This window comes from Lissotriton vulgaris, chromosome 6 (assembly GCF_964263255.1).
Source record: "Lissotriton vulgaris chromosome 6, aLisVul1.2, whole genome shotgun sequence".
Classification (NCBI taxonomy): Eukaryota; Metazoa; Chordata; class Amphibia; order Caudata; family Salamandridae; genus Lissotriton; species Lissotriton vulgaris.
This window is the reverse complement of record NC_141694.1, coordinates 964,922,793-964,942,968: the sequence shown is the minus strand read 5'-3', so window position 1 is coordinate 964,942,968 and position 20,176 is coordinate 964,922,793. Positions and strand designations below refer to the sequence as shown.

The window sequence follows — 20,176 nt, the reverse complement described above, 5'->3', positions numbered from 1 at the left end:
TTCTGGGTTATCATAATTTCCTTCAATATATTTTTAAACAACGCCTTATCCAAGTAGGTTGACAAATTAGGTAATCTGTGTCTACGATACCAGTTGTTGTCTGCGAAGAATACATTTGGAGTAAAAGACTGTCTGCTGTGAAATCTGTATTGAGTTTTAGTTATACCTTTTTTTTTTTTATTGAGCAGAAGTTATACCTTCTTGCTGTGCTTCATATCTAGGTGCTCTGAAGCATCTGCTAATCATGGAGCAGGCAATATTTATGTCTATTTCTGCCTTTACTTTTGCAGCAGGCAGTACTTAATCCACAGAAAGAAGCCATCCTCATATATGGAGATTGTGAGCATAATGTACATGAATATGTCTCTTAATATATGCGGTCTGTTGAGGAATCTTGATAGTTGTCATCTAAAGATAAAGCCCTCATACACCTTTGTCTTTTACATCATTTGTTGTGTTGTCTCATTTCACTCATCGGCAATAGCGATAGTTTGCTCTTTCAATTGAGCGGTCCATTTTCAATTAGGTTTTCCTGCTGCTAGGTTAAAAATCTAGACCCTTTTGGAGTTCAGCGCTGGTCAATTCTGAAATCAGATATGAAAAGATTGCCATTCAGCCCTTGTGGGTTTCTACCTATATGTAGATTCTTGGTGGAAACAGCTCTATTGATGTCTGGTAAAAGAATAAATGCTCAATAATCCCTGATGAAACATCAATTTTTTAATAACTAAATATTTTAAAATAAATGTACACATAGAAACTAAATGGAAAATTGCTGCTACTGCTGCTAACAAGGTGGACAGCTGAAGGGCAATGGTGCCCCAAAAAATGCCCCAGTGACAGATACTAAGTTGTTGGAGACAGGTTGCACTCAAGGGTCACTCAGAATCATTGCTCCCTAAACAATCTTTAGTTGCAGATATCTGTGATTATGGACTGAGAGTCTGCTACCCAGCAAGGCAAAGATACATTTTCCCAGACTTTAAGATTACTTTTGCTGCGATGTTGGGCCAGTAGCCATCCTTTCTTAGCCCTTAGTTTGCAATTCATGTACTAAATAATGTATTTCACTTATGTTAGCTCCTCAATCCAACATTAGACGTCAGTTTCATCTGTGACCTCAAACCATGGTCTATGGATAATACAACAGGAATCCACTTAAAGTTATGAGATGGTTCAACCTACAAGAGCTCGCCTTGTTCCTTCCTCCACCTGCATTGCAAAACCCACACTAACCCTTAAAACAAATTCTATGTACACACCACTTCCTCAATCCCATTATTAAAATGAAACATCGAACTTCATTATCATCGACTGTGCCACATGCTGACCAACATAAAACCCGACTAGTTTGTCTAATGAACATATTAATACAGCGCATAGGCAATAACACCCACCGAGGTTTGCAAGATGTAAGCTTTTAGTAGAACACATATTTGACTAAAACATTTCATCCCTTATTCCCCCCTTCCCTTCAAACCTAACCCACGCTATCCATCCTGTTATGCCTTCTTTCCAATGAATTGTTGTGGTTCTCATCTTGTCAAGGGAAAGTTCAGCAGTAAAACAGATACAAATCATTAATCATTTACCTCACAAATATTCTTGTCTGGTTTATCATGTTTTTCTCGGTCATAGGCCATTTTCTTCAGCAGTTTTTTCATGGCTTTTTCCTTTGATTGCTTCCGCTGGTTCTCTATGTTTTGCTGTCTTACTTGACTCACAATGAATTTTGGAATCTAAATATTAAATCCATTGTATCCAAATGACACAAATGAAAAACAGAAATGAAAACTATAATTAATAAATGTTCTTCTGCTTAAGGTCAGCAAGAAAATATCAAGATTACACCGTAATGAAATACATTTAGGTATGTAGTACGAAGCACAAAAAATGTTTAAATGGGAAATTATTTTCTGTTGCCCGCATTCAGTTTTGAGTTTCTACTACTCAAGGAGAGATAATGGTACTGCAATTTACATGTGTATAAACCAGCTAATATCTTCATTCAAGGTGAATTTCATCCAAGGCCCAAAAACAGTTTACGACACTGCTCTTCAATTGCGGAAAAGAATATTATGCTATTGGGTAAAAGGGTCAAAAAGATTTGAAGGAAACAAGACAGAAGGTACGAATTTACTCTGCATACATGGATTTGCAAAACAATTATTTGCATTGTTCAGATTTTAGCACCTTTTCAAAAAAACGGTGAGAAAAATGCAAGCAGCAGGAAATGATAAAGCACTATTTTCTCCAGAAACTTCGCCCTCCGTTGGCCAATGTTAAATAGTTGAAAGAGCTGAGAACGTGGAAGATGAATATGTGCAACTATTGATTAACATAACAGAAAAAAATCCTGTGGCAAAAACAATAGGTCAGGTTTGCATTTTGAATGCGGACATTTAAAATAAACCCTTCGTGCAGTGAAAAAAATTAAAACTGTTGCTTTCCTGTTCTCCACAGACACAGTCGCTCCAGACGCTGCTCCCCGCTCTGCCTGCCACCTGAAGTGCTTCTGCCTCCTCGCCTCACTCTTTTGCCTGCCATTGCCTACCTCGAGATATCGCAAGTACCCATTAACGTTTAAACTGCCTGAGAGGCTGGGACTTTGTTGAGCATTATTTTACCGTAGCGCTCCGTTTGCCTAACTACGCTGTAATTAATATTTTAAAATTGATGCGCTGCCTGCCTAACTAATTGCTGCCTGATCTCACCGGTGTCACTGACATCAGGATCGCGTTATCGATCCCTGTGCCCCAATCCGGTTTCGATTTTGGCTGAGGCCATTTTGAGCTTGCTGTTGTTGTTGTTTGCTTTATGTGCCTTCCCTGCCCAGATCCCCGCCCAGCTCCCGCCTCCCAGCTGACCATCCCTCGCCCCTCCCCCTCTTCTATCCGCATATGACAGATGTTTCTGCGCGCAGCGTTCACGCGCAGCGGTCGCGCCCTATGCGCGCCTAAGGTGCGCCAAGGTAAGCCCGTCTATGCCCGTCCATGCCTAGACCGCGCCCAGCGCCAGACCCCCTGGTCCCCGCCTTACCCAGCCCACTCGCTTCACGTATGATGCTGCAACTCTCCTCGCCCTTAACCCCGGACACACACCACAATGCTACGAAGCTGTCCCGGGACGTACCCATGGTCCCTTCGCCTGCCGCTCCTGCAAATTTACCAGCGATAAGACCCATACCACATCCACTATCCCCAAACACAGCTCCGACTCTAACCACCTGAAGTGCATCCTGCTGACCACCCGCTTGGTCCACAGACACGCCACTGAACTCTGGGATCTACTCGACACTACATCACCGGACGTCCCCTTCCTTACTGAAACATGGATGAATGCATCATCAACACCCGACATCGCCATTGCCATCCCGGACAATTACAAGATCATCCGGAAAGACCGCACCGTCCAAACAGGAGGAGGCATCGCCATCGTCCATAAGAACACCATCAAAATCACGACCAGCTCCGACGATAACCTTACAACCGCCGAACACTTCCAGATTCACACCGACCCTAGGACCACACTCAGAGGCACCCTCATCTACAGGCCTCCAGGAACCTGTAAACAATTCAGCGAAGACATCACTGACTTCATCAGTCCACATGCCCTCGCCTCCGAGAACTACATTCTACTAGGAGACCTCAACTTCCACCTGAAAAAGAAAAACGACAGCAACACCACCACCCTTCTTGACAACCTGGCCAATCTCGGCCTCAAACAACTTGTTGACACCCCCACCCATGTAGCCGGACATACGCTCGACCCAATCTTCACCTCGAGCAAACACATCTCCTTCGATCGCACCACAGCTCTCCATTGGACGGACCACAGTTGTGTTCACTTCAGCTACAAAACCACCTCGACCCACAATCCCCCACAACCTATTCCCCGAAGAAAATGGAACAAAATCACCACCGACCAACTCCTCACATCGCTCAACCAAAACCCACCCGCCCTCTCATCGGACCCAAACCAAGCTGCCATCACATTCAAACAATGGATCACTCACAGCGCTGACGAATTAGCACCCTTGAAAAACCATCACACCAAACAAGACAGCAAAAAGGGCCCCTGGTTCAACGATGACCTTAAGAAATCCAAGAAGCTATGCCGTACTCTCGAGAAAACATGGAGAAAAAACCCAACCACCGACAACATGACCACCTTCAAGGCAGCCACCCGCAAACACCACCAGCTGATTCGATCCACCAAGAAATCAGCATTCAAGAATCGACTCGACAACAACGCCCATAACAGCAAGGAACTATTCAACATCGTCAAAGAATTCACCAACCCCACCGCAGCCTCAAACGACATCACTCCCTCCCAAGACCTCTGCGACTCGTTATCCTCCTTCTTCTACAACAAAATTGCCTACATACATAACAGCTTCGAAAACAGTTCCAACGAACAATCCTCTCCACCCCCCTCAGAACTTAAATCGCACTCTAACAACCTTAGCGCCTGGAACCCAATCACCACTGAAGACACCATCCGCCTAATGAATTCCATCCACTCTGGCTCGCCAACCGACCCATGTCCCCACCACATCTACAACAAAGCAGACTCCATCATCGCACCCCATCTCCGTGATGTCATCAACTGCTCCTTCAACTCAGCTACCTTCCCAGAAAATTGGAAACATGCCAAAGTCAGCGCCCTCCTGACGAAACCCACAGCAGACCCCTCTGAACTTAAAAACTACCGCCCCATATCCCTCCTCCCATTCCCGGCCAAAGTCATTGAGAAAGCCGTCAATAGCCAACTCGCCGCCTTCCTCGAATCCAACAACTCCTTCGATCCCTCACAATCCGGCTTTCGAGCCAAACACAGTACCGAAACCGCCCTCATTGCAGCAACAGACGACATCCGAACACTACTGGACAACGGAGAAACAGTGGCCCTCATTCTACTCGACCTCTCCGCCGCCTTCAACACTGTCTGTCACAGCACCCTCATACAACGACTCAGCAACATCGGCATAAAAGGTAAAGCCTTGGACTGGATCATCCCAGTGAGTCCGCCTCCCCCCATTCAAATCAGAGGCCACCGAAGTCATCTGCGGTGTACCACAAGGTTCATCACACTAGTCCCACCCTCTTCAACCTTTACATGAGTCCACTCGCTTCCATCGCGCGCCAACACAACCTCAACATCATCTCCTACGCTGACGACACCCAGCTGATACTTTCCCTCACCAAAGACCCCAACACCGCCAAAACCAATCTTCACGAAGGCATGAAAGAAGTAGCCATATGGATGAAAAACAGCCGCCTAAAACTCAACTCAGACAAAACAGAAGTGCTCATCCTAGGATCATCCCCCTCTGCCTGGGACGACTCATGGTGGCCGTCGGATCTGGGCTCCGCACCCATACCCACAGACCACGCACGTAACCTAGGCTTCATCCTAGACTCCTCCCTCTCGATGACCAGACAAGTCAACGCCGTCTCATCCTCCTGCTTCAACGTACTTCGTATGCTCAAAAAAATCTTCCATTGGATCCCCACCGAGACAAGAAAGACTGTCACCCACGCACTGGTTACGAGTCGACTAGACTACAGAAACACCCTCTACGCCGGAATTACAGCCAAATTACAGAAAAAACTCCAACGCATCCAAAACGCATCGGCGAGACTCATTTTGGACATCCCTCGCCAAGATCACATTACCGGCCACCTGAAAGACCTCCACTGGCTTCCCGTCAACAAGAGAATAACATTCCGTCTCCTCACCCACGCACACAAGGCCCTCTACAAACTAGGACCCGAATGCCTCAACACTCGACTATCCTTCTACACACCCGCCCGCCAACTAAGATCCTCCAATCAAGGCCTCGCTGCAGTCCCGCGTATCCAAAGATCCACCATGGGAGGTAGATCCTTCTCCTACTTGGCGGCCAAGACCTGGAACTCACTCCCCACTCACCTCCGCCTTACACAGAACCACATCTCCTTCAGAAAAGAACTTAAAACCTGGCTATTCAATAAATAATGAACCCCCTCCCCAAGCGCCTTGAGACCCTCTGGGTGAGTAGTCCGCTATACAAATTCTTGAACTTGAACTTGATCTTGAACTATATACAATGCATCTAGGAGGTAAAGAGTAATGGTTCAGTGAACTTTCGAGATGTAAAACAGTACCTCGTTGTAGGAGAGTAGGGTCTGCAATCCTATGATCACCCAGATTTTTTTGCTTTTGTTTCACTGGTTTACGACTTTCTCTGGCTGTGGGCCTGCCAATCAGACCCACAGCCTGGCTGTTCTCTTTCTAAATTACGATATGTACCCTAGGTGCATCTACCAATTGGTACTGGGCCACCTTATCAGACCCTGTAACTCAGGGCATAGGTGTACCCAGGGCCGCCAGGGGCTGCAGCATGTATTATGCCACCCCTGGCTGGCCTCCTAACTTTGACACAACTGGCTGCATGACAGCTGGGGCGAAGTCGTGTAATCACCCTTTGCTTTAGATATAGTAGCTCTGTATCTAACCATACAATGGACACCCGAGTCCCTATCAGTCACTCCTATGGCAGGCCTTGACAATCCTGAAGGCAGAGTGCATGGGCTCGCGTGAACTGTGTTCTGGCCCGAGCCGAGCCGGTTGCAGCTTGCGGAGAAAAGACCCAATGGCTGTTCCATGATAACGCGTGCCACATCGGTAACTTCGGTGTCGCGTTATCAAGACATGTCGAGTAAGGTGTCATACGAGTCGGGATGCTGCCCTCTCACCAACTCTGGCGACGAGGTTAGCATTCCACCCTTCTAGAGGGACACGACATGTACGTAACTGTGAACCCCGGTTAAAGTTAACGAGAGCCTCAGCTCCACAAAATGGATGCTGCCACCACAGACACGAGTCTGACCTCCTGCTGCTGGGAGTCCTTCCAGCGAGGAGCGCTTGGACAAAGGGTTTCCTGTCGAGGGCGGTGTTCGCACCGTCCCAGACAGGGTTTGTGTATTCTGGGTAGGTAGGGCTTTTGCGAGAAGGTGACTGCGGAGTGGCACCCCGGTGCTCACTACGCATCTGCCGGTTAGAACCAGTTCCAGGGGCGACAGCCCTGGCCTGGGGAAAGTCCGGCAGGGGAGAGGGGTGTAACTACCCCCCTTCCTGGTCCCACCCTTAGGGCAGGACCTAGTCATGTACCCACCCCTTTCTTTAGGATAAAGGCCGGAGCGGGGACCCTTCCAAATTAGATCATCTTTGAATCAAGAATACTTTCTACGAAAGGACTTCAAGACTCTTCTCAAGATTTCTCCCTTGTGGCTAAGGAGTAGTCACCCTGCATCAGCGGGCACCATCTAAGAACTCTGCGGTTTGCTGTAAGTCCTTCCTCAAGGAATCCGACGGCCCAGCTCGACGAGAACCGGCTTCCCTGGCACCTCTGACCTCTACCCACGTCATCAGCTCAGCTGTGATCTGTGGGTGCGACGAGACCTCGAGGGACCGGCCATCATCAGAACCTGCACGCTCTTAAAAACCAGCACGACCATCGAGGTAACTCTCTGGTGAGTGCTCTGGGGTCCGAGAAGCCCCGACCCTGAGCCGCTCCAGCTCCAAAGTGCAGTCCCCCAGCATCTCCACGATCTGCGTGGGGCCCTTCTGCTCGCTGCTCAGCACGTTGTCTGGTCACTTGCCGCTGGCTTGTGTCCTTCTGTGACGACATCCGAGAATCATCACTGCCGGTCTGGTTGCTCCAGACTGGCCCTTGCTTCCATCTTTTCGAGAAGCACCCCGGACCCTCCTGGTCCACTCAAGACGCCGACAGCGTCATCCTTCGTGGGACAGCTCGCACCTCCACTGTGGTCGCCGACAACGCCTCCTGGTCCGTGAGACTGCAGAGCCTAGCGTCGCCCACTCACCTGGTCGAGGTGACGGCCAACTGGTGCCTTCCTGGTACCCTCTGACTACTGACTAGTAGTACGAACTTGGTCCCCTCTGCTTTCAGGTTTCATCAATCTCCGATCCAGGCTTGGATCTCTACGAACTATTCATCACTGGTCGCCGGCCAGCAACTCCTTTTCTTCCGGCTCCTGGCTCGTCAGCGAAGACCCCGACGCCTGTAAGACTTGTGCAGCCGCAGCCCTCGTGGCTAGGTAACTCGGCATTTCAGTGCCTGCATAGCCTCCTTACTCTAGGGTCCCGAGTCCCTCGCTTCCGACTTGCCTTAACCTTTCCGTGTCCTCGGACACTTGTTTTAACTGTGCACTTAAAGTATTTGCTAAAGAGATTTGGTTTGTGCTTAGTACCCTGTCCTCATAAAGAGTACAGGGCTGTTGTGATTCTTAATAAATATACTGTTTATTTTCATAACACTTGTGTGGTGTCCTTTCACTGGGTGTTCAAGGGGTACATGTGTGGTAAACAGCTGGCTTAACGCGCCCTCTCGAGTCTTTAGCCTTAGACTGCTCGTATCCACGCTACTAGGATAGCTGGTCTATAGGTTGACTTACAACCAAACACCATAAGGGTCGTTGGAACGATACATAGCGGTCGCTAGAATAGCGAACGTTGCATATCGGGCCAACTTCCCACATTGGTGAGCAGCGGTTGGGATTTGAGCTTGCTGTTGTTTTACCACACGTATCCTAAGAATATCTTGTTGAAAGATCGCACAAGTACTGTTAGTACATATAACTAAAGCTTAGAATACTCTGAGTTCTACTGAACCAGCTGTTGTAGCTCCTCAAGGCTTAGCTCACCTTGGCTACAACTCTTAGCAAGGGATCAGTAGGAAAACACATAGTGTAGGTAGGTGCATCACTTACACCACACTAGAAACAGTATGTCGGGCCAAGGAGGAAACTCTGAGTCTCCACTTGTGTCAGTTGACCCTCCACAGGTCATCCCTTCAGGATATACTGTGCTGAGCTTCAAGGAGTTAAGACGACTGTGTCACTCCCGGAAGATTCAGCAGGGGTCTAACCCCACAACGTCCTTTCTGATTGGTCTCTTGGAGACTTATGATGCCAGGAGAGCTGAGAAACTTCGTAGCTCTTCTAATCCAGAAGGAGACATGCCTCCCCTCGAGGGAACCCGAGATGATCCTGACCTCATCCACCTCGTTACTGAGAACGAAGAGGGAGAGGAGGACGAGGATGAGGATCTCTCTGGGGACGAGGCAGATAAGGGACAGGTAGAAGTCGTCAGACTAACACGGTCCAACTTAAGCAGACACGATAGTGGTACTGGGGGAACCCCGGCGCTACTGTCGGTTCCGCTTAACCTGGGGAATGGACGAGCCCGATCTCTGTCAAGAGACTCCGGCAGATCCCTTCATACCAACGGCTCTCACAACTCTTCTCAAAGAGGGATGACATCCCCTCAGAGGAGAGTGTACGAAGCGAAGGAAAGGGCAGCTAATCTGCGGATCGAAAGGGAAGAACTTGCCCTGGCCAAGGAAAAGCTTGCTTTCGCTAGAGAGCAACAGTTAAGTGGGGCAATCCCCACTGGTGGCAGCAATGTACCTAGTAATAGGGAAAAGAGTTTCGATACGAAACACCTTGGGAAGATAGTGCCCCCCTTTAAACAAGGGGACGACATCCACAAATGGATTACTGCTTTGGAGAGGGCCTGCACTGTGCAAGGCGTTCCCCAGAGTCAGTGGGCAGCTATCTTGTGGCTCTCCTTTGAAGGAAAAGGAAGAGACAAGCTCCTCACCACAAGGGTAGAGGACGCTAATAATTACCAAGTCTTGAAGAATACACTTGTTGAAGGGTTCGGCCTAACCACTGAGCAGTACAGGGTGCTGTTCAGGGATACCCAGAAAACGCAGTCTCAAGATTGGTCTGATTTTGTCGATTGTGCCACTAAGGCTTTTGAGGGCTGGTTGCTGGGCAGTAAGGTTACTGATTACGCAGGATTGTATAATTTGATGATGAGAGAACAAATTTTAAACAATTGTCAGAACCAGTTGTTGCATCAGCATCTTGTCGACTCGGATCTGACCTCTCCCCAAGAATTGGGAAAGAAGGCAGACAGATGGGTTCGTACGAGAGTTAAACAGAACCAGGGCCAGAATCAAGGTGGTCAGAAGAAAGCAGACCAAAAGGGTAAAGATTCTAAGGGGGAACAAAATGACCAGAAGTCTTCGACAGGTCCCCAACAACCCAAAGAGGGTGGGGGTCAGGCTCCCCAAAAGAAGAAAGAAGGCCAATCCAAAAGATGGTGCCAGTACTGTAAAAGTAAATCTCACTGGTTTAGTGAGTGCACCAAGAAAGGAGGAGGGCAGACTCCTGCCACTGCAGCCCCTAAGGCACCTGTGCCCCCTAGTACAGTCAGCAGTGGTAGTGCGCCTCCCAAGGGTTTAGTAGGGTTAACCCTGGGTTCTGAGGGGCGTGACAACTTAGTTGGCACACTCACTCAGGCTGTCCTTGTCAGTACAGGGGACGCGGACGTGTCCCCTGACATAAGTCCCAATACGCTGGGCAAATACCGACAGACGCCTTTCATAAATGGAAAGATGGCTCAGGCCTATAGGGACACTTGTGCCAGCGTCACCATGGTGACGCCTAACTTTGTGGACCCTGGACAGATCATGCCAGGTACAGAATTCCTGGTGACCAATGCAAGCAATGTCACTACCAATCACAGTATGGCAATTGTAGCTTTCTCCTGGGGAGGGGTAACTGGCCAAAAGAAGGTTGTAGTTAGTCCAGACCTCCCAGTGGATTGTTTGTTGGGCAATGATTTGGAGTCGTCACAATGGTCAGAAGTGGAGCACCGGACTCACATGGAGATGTTAGGTTTGCCAGCACATGTGTTCGCTGTGACTAGGTCACAGGTCAGGAAATGCCCCACTGAACAGGTGCTGGATCCTGGAACAACGGACCAGACACCTCCCAAGAAAAAGAGCAGTAGGGTTAAGGCTGCGCCTTCCCCCTTGCCCCAGGTCGAGGATCAAGTCTCAGAGGAGGCTGACCTACAGGAATTGAGGGAAACTGAGCCTAGGGAGTTCGAACTTGATCAAGTTGAATTCTTGGGCTCAGGGGGACCCTCAAGGGAAGACCTGGGGAAGGACCAGTTAGACTGCCCTTCTCTTGAACCCCTCAGACAGCAGGCTGCTGCTGAGGCTGCTGGGAACGCCACAGGTACCCACAAGGTATACTGGGAAGATGGACTCCTGTACACTGAGTCAAGAGACCCCAAGCCTGGCATGACCAGGAGGCTGGTCGTCCCCTTGTCTCAGCGTGGTTTCCTACTTACCTTGGCCCACGAGATTCCCTTAGCAGGTCACTTAGGCCAGACGAAAACGTGGGACAGGCTTGTCTCGCACTTTCACTGGCCTCACATGAACGAAGATACCAAGGAGTTTTGCCGCTCCTGTGTCACTTGCCAAGCCAGTGGTAAGTCAGGTGGCACGACAAAGGCCCCCCTTATACCAATGCCTGTGGTGGGGGTACCCTTTGAACGGGTGGGGATCGACATCGTCGGTCCCATGGAACCACCAACAGCATCAGGGCACAAGTTTATACTGGTGGTAGTGGATCATGCCACCAGGTACCCTGAAGCTATTCCCCTTAGGACCACTACAGCCCCTGTTGTGGCAAGAGCCCTGGTTGGAGTATTCTCCAGAGTGGGCTTCCCTAAGGAGGTCGTCTCCGACAGAGGTGCAAACTTTATGTCGAGCTACTTAACTGCTATGTGGAAGGAATGTGGTGTCAACTACAAGTTCACTACACCCTATCATCCACAATGCAATGGGCTTGTTGAGAGATTCAACAGGACCCTAAAAGGGATGATTCATGGACTACCGGAAAAGCTTCGGCGTAGATGGGACGTCCTGATCCCCTGCCTCTTGTTCGCCTACAGAGAAGTCCCACAGAAGGGGGTTGGCTACAGCCCTTTTGAACTTTTGTACGGGCATCCTGTAAGAGGACCCCTGTGTTTGGTGAAGGAAGGATGGGAGAGACCTCTCAAAAAGCCGGCAACCAACATAGTGGACTATGTGCTCGGCCTCCGCTCGCGGATGGCTGAATACATGGAGAAGGCATCCGAAAACCTTAAGGCCAGCCAAGAACTCCAAAAAGCTTGGCATGACCAAAAGGCTGTCTTGACTGTTTACCAGCCCGGACAGAAGGTGTGGGTGTTGGAGCCAGTGGCCCCAGCAGCACTCAAGGACAAATGGTCCGGGCCCCACACCATCCTGGAGAAGAAGGGAGAGGTCACCTACCTGGTCGACCTGGGAACTCCCCGGAGCCCCCACAGGGTGCTTCATGTCAACAGGCTAAAAGCATATGTCGACAGGAAGGACATGAGTTTGCTCATGGCCCTAGATGAGGGACAGGAAGAAGAGAGTGACCCTCTCCCCGACCTGCTCACTCAGAATCCTGACGATGGCTCGGTAGATGGTGTTGTCTTTTGTGGCAGCCTCTCCGAACATCAACAGAGCGACTGTAAACAGGTTCTTCAGTCGTTCCGACATCTGTTTTCTCTGACACCCAGTCAGACCGATTGGTGCACCCATGAGGTCGACACTGGTGACAGCTTGCCCGTAAAGAGTAAAATCTACAGGCAGCCTGATCACGTTAGAGACTGCATCAAAAGTGAAGTGCAGAAAATGTTGGAGCTGGGAGTCATTGAACCCTCGGATAGCCCTTGGGCTAGTCCCGTAGTTCTAGTGCCGAAACCTCACACCCAGGGTGGTAAGAGAGAGATGAGGTTCTGCGTAGACTACAGGGGTCTCAATGCAGTCACTAAGACTGACGCCCACCCAATACCAAGGGCAGACGAGCTTATTGATAGGCTGGCTTCGGCCAACTACTTAAGTACGTTTGACGTGACAGCTGGGTATTGGCAAATCAGGTTAGCTGAGGACGCCAAGCCTAAAACAGCATTTTCAACCCCTGGTGGGCATTATCAGTTTGTGGTGATGCCCTTTGGTCTGAAAAATGCACCTGCCACCTTCCAACGGTTGGTGAATCACGTCCTTACTGGGCTGGATGACTTCTGTGCGGCGTATCTTGACGATATTGCTGTCTTTAGCTCCACCTGGGAGGATCACCTGGTCCACCTGCGGAAGACATTGGAGGCGCTGCAAGCAGCAGGCCTCACTATCAAGGCCACCAAGTGCCAGATAGGGCAGACACAGGTTGTATACCTGGGCCACCTTGTAGGTGGAGGTCAGGTTCAGCCACTGGAGAGCAAGATACAGTCAATCAGGGACTGGGCTCCTCCAACCACCCAGACTCAGGTTCGAGCTTTCTTGGGCCTGACTGGTTACTACAGGAAGTTTGTCAGGAACTATGGTTCCATCGTGACACCATTAAATGAACTGGCAAGTAAGAAAATGCCAAAAAAGGTTCAGTGGACAGCGAGCTGTCAAAAAGCATTCGATGACCTAAAGCAGGCCATGTGCACGGCGCCTATCCTCAAGAGTCCGGACTACTCCAAACCATTCATTGTCCAAACAGATGCTTCTGAGTTGGGTGTGGGAGCTGTTCTTTCTCAACTGAATTTTGATGGTCAAGACCAGCCCATTGCTTTTATAAGCAGAAGGCTGACCCCTAGAGAGAAGAATTGGTCAGCTATCGAGAGGGAGGCCTTTGCTGTGGTTTGGGCCCTGAAGAAGCTGAGGCCATACTTGTTTGGCACTCACTTCAAGATTCAGACCGACCATAAGCCCCTCTTGTGGCTAAATCAGATGAAGGGTGAAAACCCCAAACTGCTTAGGTGGTCCATTTCCCTACAGGGGATGGACTTCACAGTGGAACATAGACCTGGTACTGATCATGGCAATGCCGATGGGCTCTCCAGATATTTCCACTTAGAACAAGAAGACTTACCTGGTCAAGGTTAGCTAGTTGTTCCGACGTTTGGGGGGGTTCATGTAGGAGAGTAGGGTCTGCAATCCTATGATCACCCAGATTTTTTTGCTTTTGTTTCACTGGTTTACGACTTTCTCTGGCTGTGGGCCTGCCAATCAGACCCACAGCCTGGCTGTTCTCTTTCTAAATTACGATATGTACCCTAGGTGCATCTACCAATTGGTACTGGGCCACCTTATCAGACCCTGTAACTCAGGGCATAGGTGTACCCAGGGCCGCCAGGGGCTGCAGCATGTATTATGCCACCCCTGGCTGGCCTCCTAACTTTGACACAACTGGCTGCATGACAGCTGGGGCGAAGTCGTGTAATCACCCTTTGCTTTAGATATAGTAGCTCTGTATCTAACCATACAATGGACACCCGAGTCCCTATCAGTCACTCCTATGGCAGGCCTTGACAATCCTGAAGGCAGAGTGCATGGGCTCGCGTGAACTGTGTTCTGGCCCGAGCCGAGCCGGTTGCAGCTTGCGGAGAAAAGACCCAATGGCTGTTCCATGATAACGCGTGCCACATCGGTAACTTCGGTGTCGCGTTATCAAGACATGTCGAGTAAGGTGTCATACGAGTCGGGATGCTGCCCTCTCACCAACTCTGGCGACGAGGTTAGCATTCCACCCTTCTAGAGGGACACGACATGTACGTAACTGTGAACCCCGGTTAAAGTTAACGAGAGCCTCAGCTCCACAAAATGGATGCTGCCACCACAGACACGAGTCTGACCTCCTGCTGCTGGGAGTCCTTCCAGCGAGGAGCGCTTGGACAAAGGGTTTCCTGTCGAGGGCGGTGTTCGCACCGTCCCAGACAGGGTTTGTGTATTCTGGGTAGGTAGGGCTTTTGCGAGAAGGTGACTGCGGAGTAGCACCCCGGTGCTCACTACGCATCTGCCGGTTAGAACCAGTTCCAGGGGCGACAGCCCTGGCCTGGGGAAAGTCCGGCAGGGGAGAGGGGTGTAACTACCCCCCTTCCTGGTCCCACCCTTAGGGCAGGACCTAGTCATGTACCCACCCCTTTCTTTAGGATAAAGGCCGGAGCGGGGACCCTTCCAAATTAGATCATCTTTGAATCAAGAATACTTTCTACGAAAGGACTTCAAGACTCTTCTCAAGATTTCTCCCTTGTGGCTAAGGAGTAGTCACCCTGCATCAGCGGGCACCATCTAAGAACTCTGCGGTTTGCTGTAAGTCCTTCTTCAAGGAATCCGACGGCCCAGCTCGACGAGAACCGGCTTCCCTGGCACCTCTGACCTCTACCCACGTCATCAGCTCAGCTGTGATCTGTGGGTGCGACGAGACCTCGAGGGACCGGCCATCATCAGAACCTGCACGCTCTTAAAAACCAGCACGACCATCGAGGTAACTCTGGTGAGTGCTCTGGGGTCCGAGAAGCCCCGACCCTGAGCCGCTCCAGCTCCGAAGTGCAGTCCCCCAGCATCTCCACGATCTGCGTGGGGCCCTTCTGCTCGCTGCTCAGCACGTTGTCTGGTCACTTGCCGCTGGCTTGTGTCCTTCTGTGACGACATCCGAGAATCATCACTGCCGGTCTGGTTGCTCCAGACTGGCCCTTGCTTCCATCTTTTCGAGAAGCACCCCGGACCCTCCTGGTCCACTCAAGACGCCGACAGCGTCATCCTTCGTGGGACAGCTCGCACCTCCACCGTGGTCGCCGACAACGCCTCCTGGTCCGTGAGACTGCAGAGCCTAGCGTCGCCCACTCACCTGGTCGAGGTGACGGCCAACTGGTGCCTTCCTGGTACCCTCTGACTACTGACTAGTAGTACGAACTTGGTCCCCTCTGCTTTCAGGTTTCATCAATCTCCGATCCAGGCTTGGATCTCTACGAACTATTCATCACTGGTCGCCGGCCAGCAACTCCTTTTCTTCCGGCTCCTGGCTCGTCAGCGAAGACCCCGACGCCTGTAAGACTTGTGCAGCCGCAGCCCTCGTGGCTAGGTAACTCGGCATTTCAGTGCCTGCATAGCCTCCTTACTCTAGGGTCCCGAGTCCCTCGCTTCCGACTTGCCTTAACCTTTCCGTGTCCTCGGACACTTGTTTTAACTGTGCACTTAAAGTATTTGCTAAAGAGATTTGGTTTGTGCTTAGTACCCTGTCCTCATAAAGAGTACAGGGCTGTTGTGATTCTTAATAAATATACTGTTTATTTTCATAACACTTGTGTGGTGTCCTTTCACTGGGTGTTCAAGGGGTACATGTGTGGTAAACAGCTGGCTTAACGCGCCCTCTCGAGTCTTTAGCCTTAGACTGCTCGTATCCACGCTACTAGGATAGCTGGTCTATAGGTTGACTTACAACCAAACACCATAAGGGTCGTTGGAACGATACATAGCGGTCGCTAGAATAGCGAACGTTGCATATCGGGCCAACTTCCCACACTCGTGCATAACAATGCAAGCACTCCATAGAAGGCAGAACGGCATGCCAAACAATCAACAGCATGAAATACTCCTCCGAGTGGTGATAAAGCAAACTCTAGGTCGGTGTTAAAGAACTGGTATTAAGAATGTCATGCAGACAGTTGCGCCGTCAAGCCTGACCAAAAAACTCTACTGTTAGGAATTATATATTTTCTTTAAAAAAATGTTTCTAAAGGACACAATGGCTAGCCTGCTGGCATGTGCAGACATTAACAAACCTAGATGTTTCCAGCTAGAACTGACAACTGTGCCTTAGCATGGGCCCATTAACTCCTGGACACAGACGCTTTTTTATTGACTTCCCAGCTGAAAAAGAAGCAGGCAGAGAAAGTAATTTGTTCCTAACGTGAAAACCAAAAAGTTGGTTCATACCGGGATTGCTCTACTTTTTGAAAATGACTGGGTAAATAGTCCACTGTCAGGATGGAAGTCGTAATTAGTTATTGGCGTATTTTTATGATAAGCACTTTGCTGGTGACTAGTGAGGGGATATAACCTAAATTTACCAAACTGATGACACCGTGAGGTCTCGGTTTCAACTTTTTGTTTCATAATGGGACTACATGTATTTGATTAATGCAATCTAACCCACGTGTCCTCATTGTTCTTCTAAAAGGGGCAGCCTGGTCGAAGGAAATATACTTGAGCCCAGGAGTTCTGTTTACCATACTTTCTGTGCCCAATCCAGAGCCACTAGGATGACTTGGGACCGGTCGATCCCGATGATCTTCAGAACGAAGGGCCAGAGTGATTGTTTAGATCCCTTTCAGATTGTTAGCGATATGTGTATATTTATTATGTGATGAAATATGTTTTAATGAATTTGTTACTGGCCAGAATGTATGATCTCTTTTATGGCGGTATACTGCTGAATAAAGATTGTTTATTATTATTATTATTATTATTATTATTATCATGGTATCAACATAAAGGCATAGAGCAGTCCTGAGTTCCACTTGAGACGGAACGCCTCTCTGGCCTTGAGACAGCTTGAAAACTCCAACCCGCAGAAGCGTTGATGTGAATTCTTGGTGATAGCAAATAGATCGAGCCAAGGCTATCCCCATTCGCACAAGAGATCTTGTGCCACCTCCAGATGCAATTGCCACTTGTCATCAGCTAGGAAATAATAAATATGATACCTAGGGAAAGATAGTGTAAGCAATTAAAGGATAAAGATACAATTAATTATCTCTACCTATTTGAGTTTACTCTTCTTGAAAACAATCTAAAGCTTTTTTAAGTCTCTTCAACTAATGGTAACCCAGAAAAAAACTTTTATTCAAAATAGTAAGATTTCTTTTCTATTTATTAGACCATCTTCTGCAAAATTGAAAATACGTTATCTTTTGCTATTTTTCAAACACATATATATATACATACACAAATTATACATATATACATATATATACAATATACAAACAACACAATATATCTATACACGTAAAACAAATATATACTTGAACCTTTTAAGAGTCCACGCCCTTATTATTTTAACCAAAGGATGCTGCTAAATCATGTATAACCAAAGACATTCCTTACAAAAAGGTCGCCATAAAGAAAATAGGAGCATAAGAGGTACAATCATTAGCCTCTAGTATTCTTGTACTCCTTTTGAATTAAATTTACATATTCAACATTTTGTAATGGTGCCTTCCACAAAAGTGTCGCCGCGTTTCAGCCTTTCTAATTTCCAGGCCTCATCAGGACTAGGGTGTTCAAGGTTCCGCCATCTTCATATTAAATTCTATGCCTCTTCCAGCTCCAAGTCTGTCTGTTGTTTCAGTATATAGTATTGATTACACCCCCCTGCAGTATATAGACTTGTCATCAGCTAGGCGCCTGAATTCATCCACTCTGAAATTCAAGGAGCCTGGCAGGTGGTTCATCACCAGGAAGCTCACCTGGCAGTCCAGTCATGTCGAGAAGTGTGGTGCCTCCTTGCACAGGGTCCACTCCCCCATCCTGGCCTTTTTGTAGCTGTACCACATGGTGGTGGATGGGCCGCAGCTCCAGAAGATTGATATGGATCTGGGATTCCACCAGGGCCGAACTGGCCATAGCGGGCACCAGGCCAAGGTGGGGGCCGGTTTTTGTTACAGGGCCGTTTTCGGTCCCTGTAACAAAACGTCCGAAACTGGCATTGGCAAAGAGCTCGGCCGCACCCCCAACCTCCGGGGGCCCAGCGAGCACTTTGCCAGGGCTGGTTTTGGTTCCCAGTCCGGCCCTGGATTCCAGTCTCCACCTCTCCCAGGTGGCCGGCCCAACCAAAAAGCAATGAATCAGTGACAGCTTTCATTTCTGGGTCAGGAAGAGAAAGGGGCCTGCCCTTGGTCCAATTCTGGTCCAGTAACCACCTCTGTGGAACTTTTTCAGTCTCCAATAAAATTGGAACGTGGTCGGAAAAGTCTCCTTGTTGTTGACCCTACTGAGACTTCAGATCCCGCAGCCAAGCCTACATATGGTACCTGGTGCGCTCAACCAAACAGGATGCAAGAGTAGAGCTCACTGAAATTCAGTTCTGAGCCTGAATGTCCTGGACTCTCTTTCCTGGGGGAAAGGGATGAAACCGAACAGTTTCCTGATGGCTCTGATGAAGGGGAGGGTCTTTCAAGGAGCCAAGTGTGACTTTGGTACGCTGATAGTGATCTGCAAAGATGACAGGAGGTTTCCTGTATTCTGGAAGTGGTTGAAGACGAATATATGACGTTCTCCCGCAGACGAACAGCCCGCATACCATCAGTCCGCAAAAATAATCCCGCATGTACTATTAGTCCGCAAATTAAAAGAACGAAAACTTTTAGAACGAATATGCCTTTAGCACGCATGCCTTTACAACGTAAAGGCATGCATGTTAAAGGTATACTCGTTGTAAAAGTTGTAAAGGTAAGTAAAAGTACACTACCCTACCCTACACTACCCTACACTCTAATGTAGTACCCCTGCACCACCCACCCTTGACACACAGTCCTTTTTCGACATTTACACTACCCAGCACGACCCCCCAACACTAACAGAAAGCACTTTACTTCCCTACACAAACACTACAACAGTACCTTAATACACTACCCCCAGCATGACCCTACACAAACACTACAATACTACACTAAACCAATACACCCAAGCATTACCCTACACTACACAAACACTACAACACGACCCTAAACCCTAAAACACTACCCCCAGCATGGCCCTACACTACAACACTACCCAAACACTAAACCACTACTCCCCAGCATGACCCTACACTACACAAACACTACAACACTACCCTAAACCCTAAAACACTTCCCCCAGCATGACCCTACACTACAACACTACCCAAACCCTAAACCACTACACCCCAGCATGACCCTACACTACACAAACACTACAACACTACCCTAAACCCTAAACCACTACACCCCAGCATGACCCTACACTACACAAACACTACAACACTACCCTAAACCCTAAAACACTACCCCTGCATGACCCTACACTACAGCACTACCCAACACTCTAAAACACTACCCCCAGCATGACCCTATACTACAACACTACCCAAAACCCTAAAACACTAACCCCAGCATGACCCTACACTACACAAACACTACAACACTACCCTAAACCCTAAAACACTACACCCCAGCATGACCCTACACTACACAAACACTACAAAACTACCCTAAAACACTACCCCTGCATGACCCTACACTACAACACTACCCAAAACCCTAAAACACTACCCCCAGCATGACCCTATACTACAAAACTACCCAAAACTCTAAAACACTACCCCCAGCATGACCCTACACTACACAAACACTACAACACTTCCCTAAACCCTACAACACTACCCCCAGCATGACCCTACACTACACAAACACTACAACACTACCCTAACCCCTATTACACTTCCCCCAGCAC

General features: G+C 48.8%; 1 protein-coding gene across 2 annotated transcripts in view; it reads right to left on the bottom strand.

Moving 5' to 3' along the window:
* The window catches only part of ARHGAP18 (Rho GTPase activating protein 18), an 897,817-nt gene that overhangs the window by 125,360 nt on the left and 752,281 nt on the right, over nucleotides 1–20,176 (bottom strand). For both annotated transcript variants that reach the window (XM_086926994.1, XM_086926995.1), the window contains exon 12: nucleotides 1,593–1,739. In XM_086926994.1, the coding sequence (XP_086783120.1) occupies nucleotides 1,593–1,739 (147 nt within the window). The remainder of the gene's footprint in view (nucleotides 1–1,592; nucleotides 1,740–20,176) is intronic.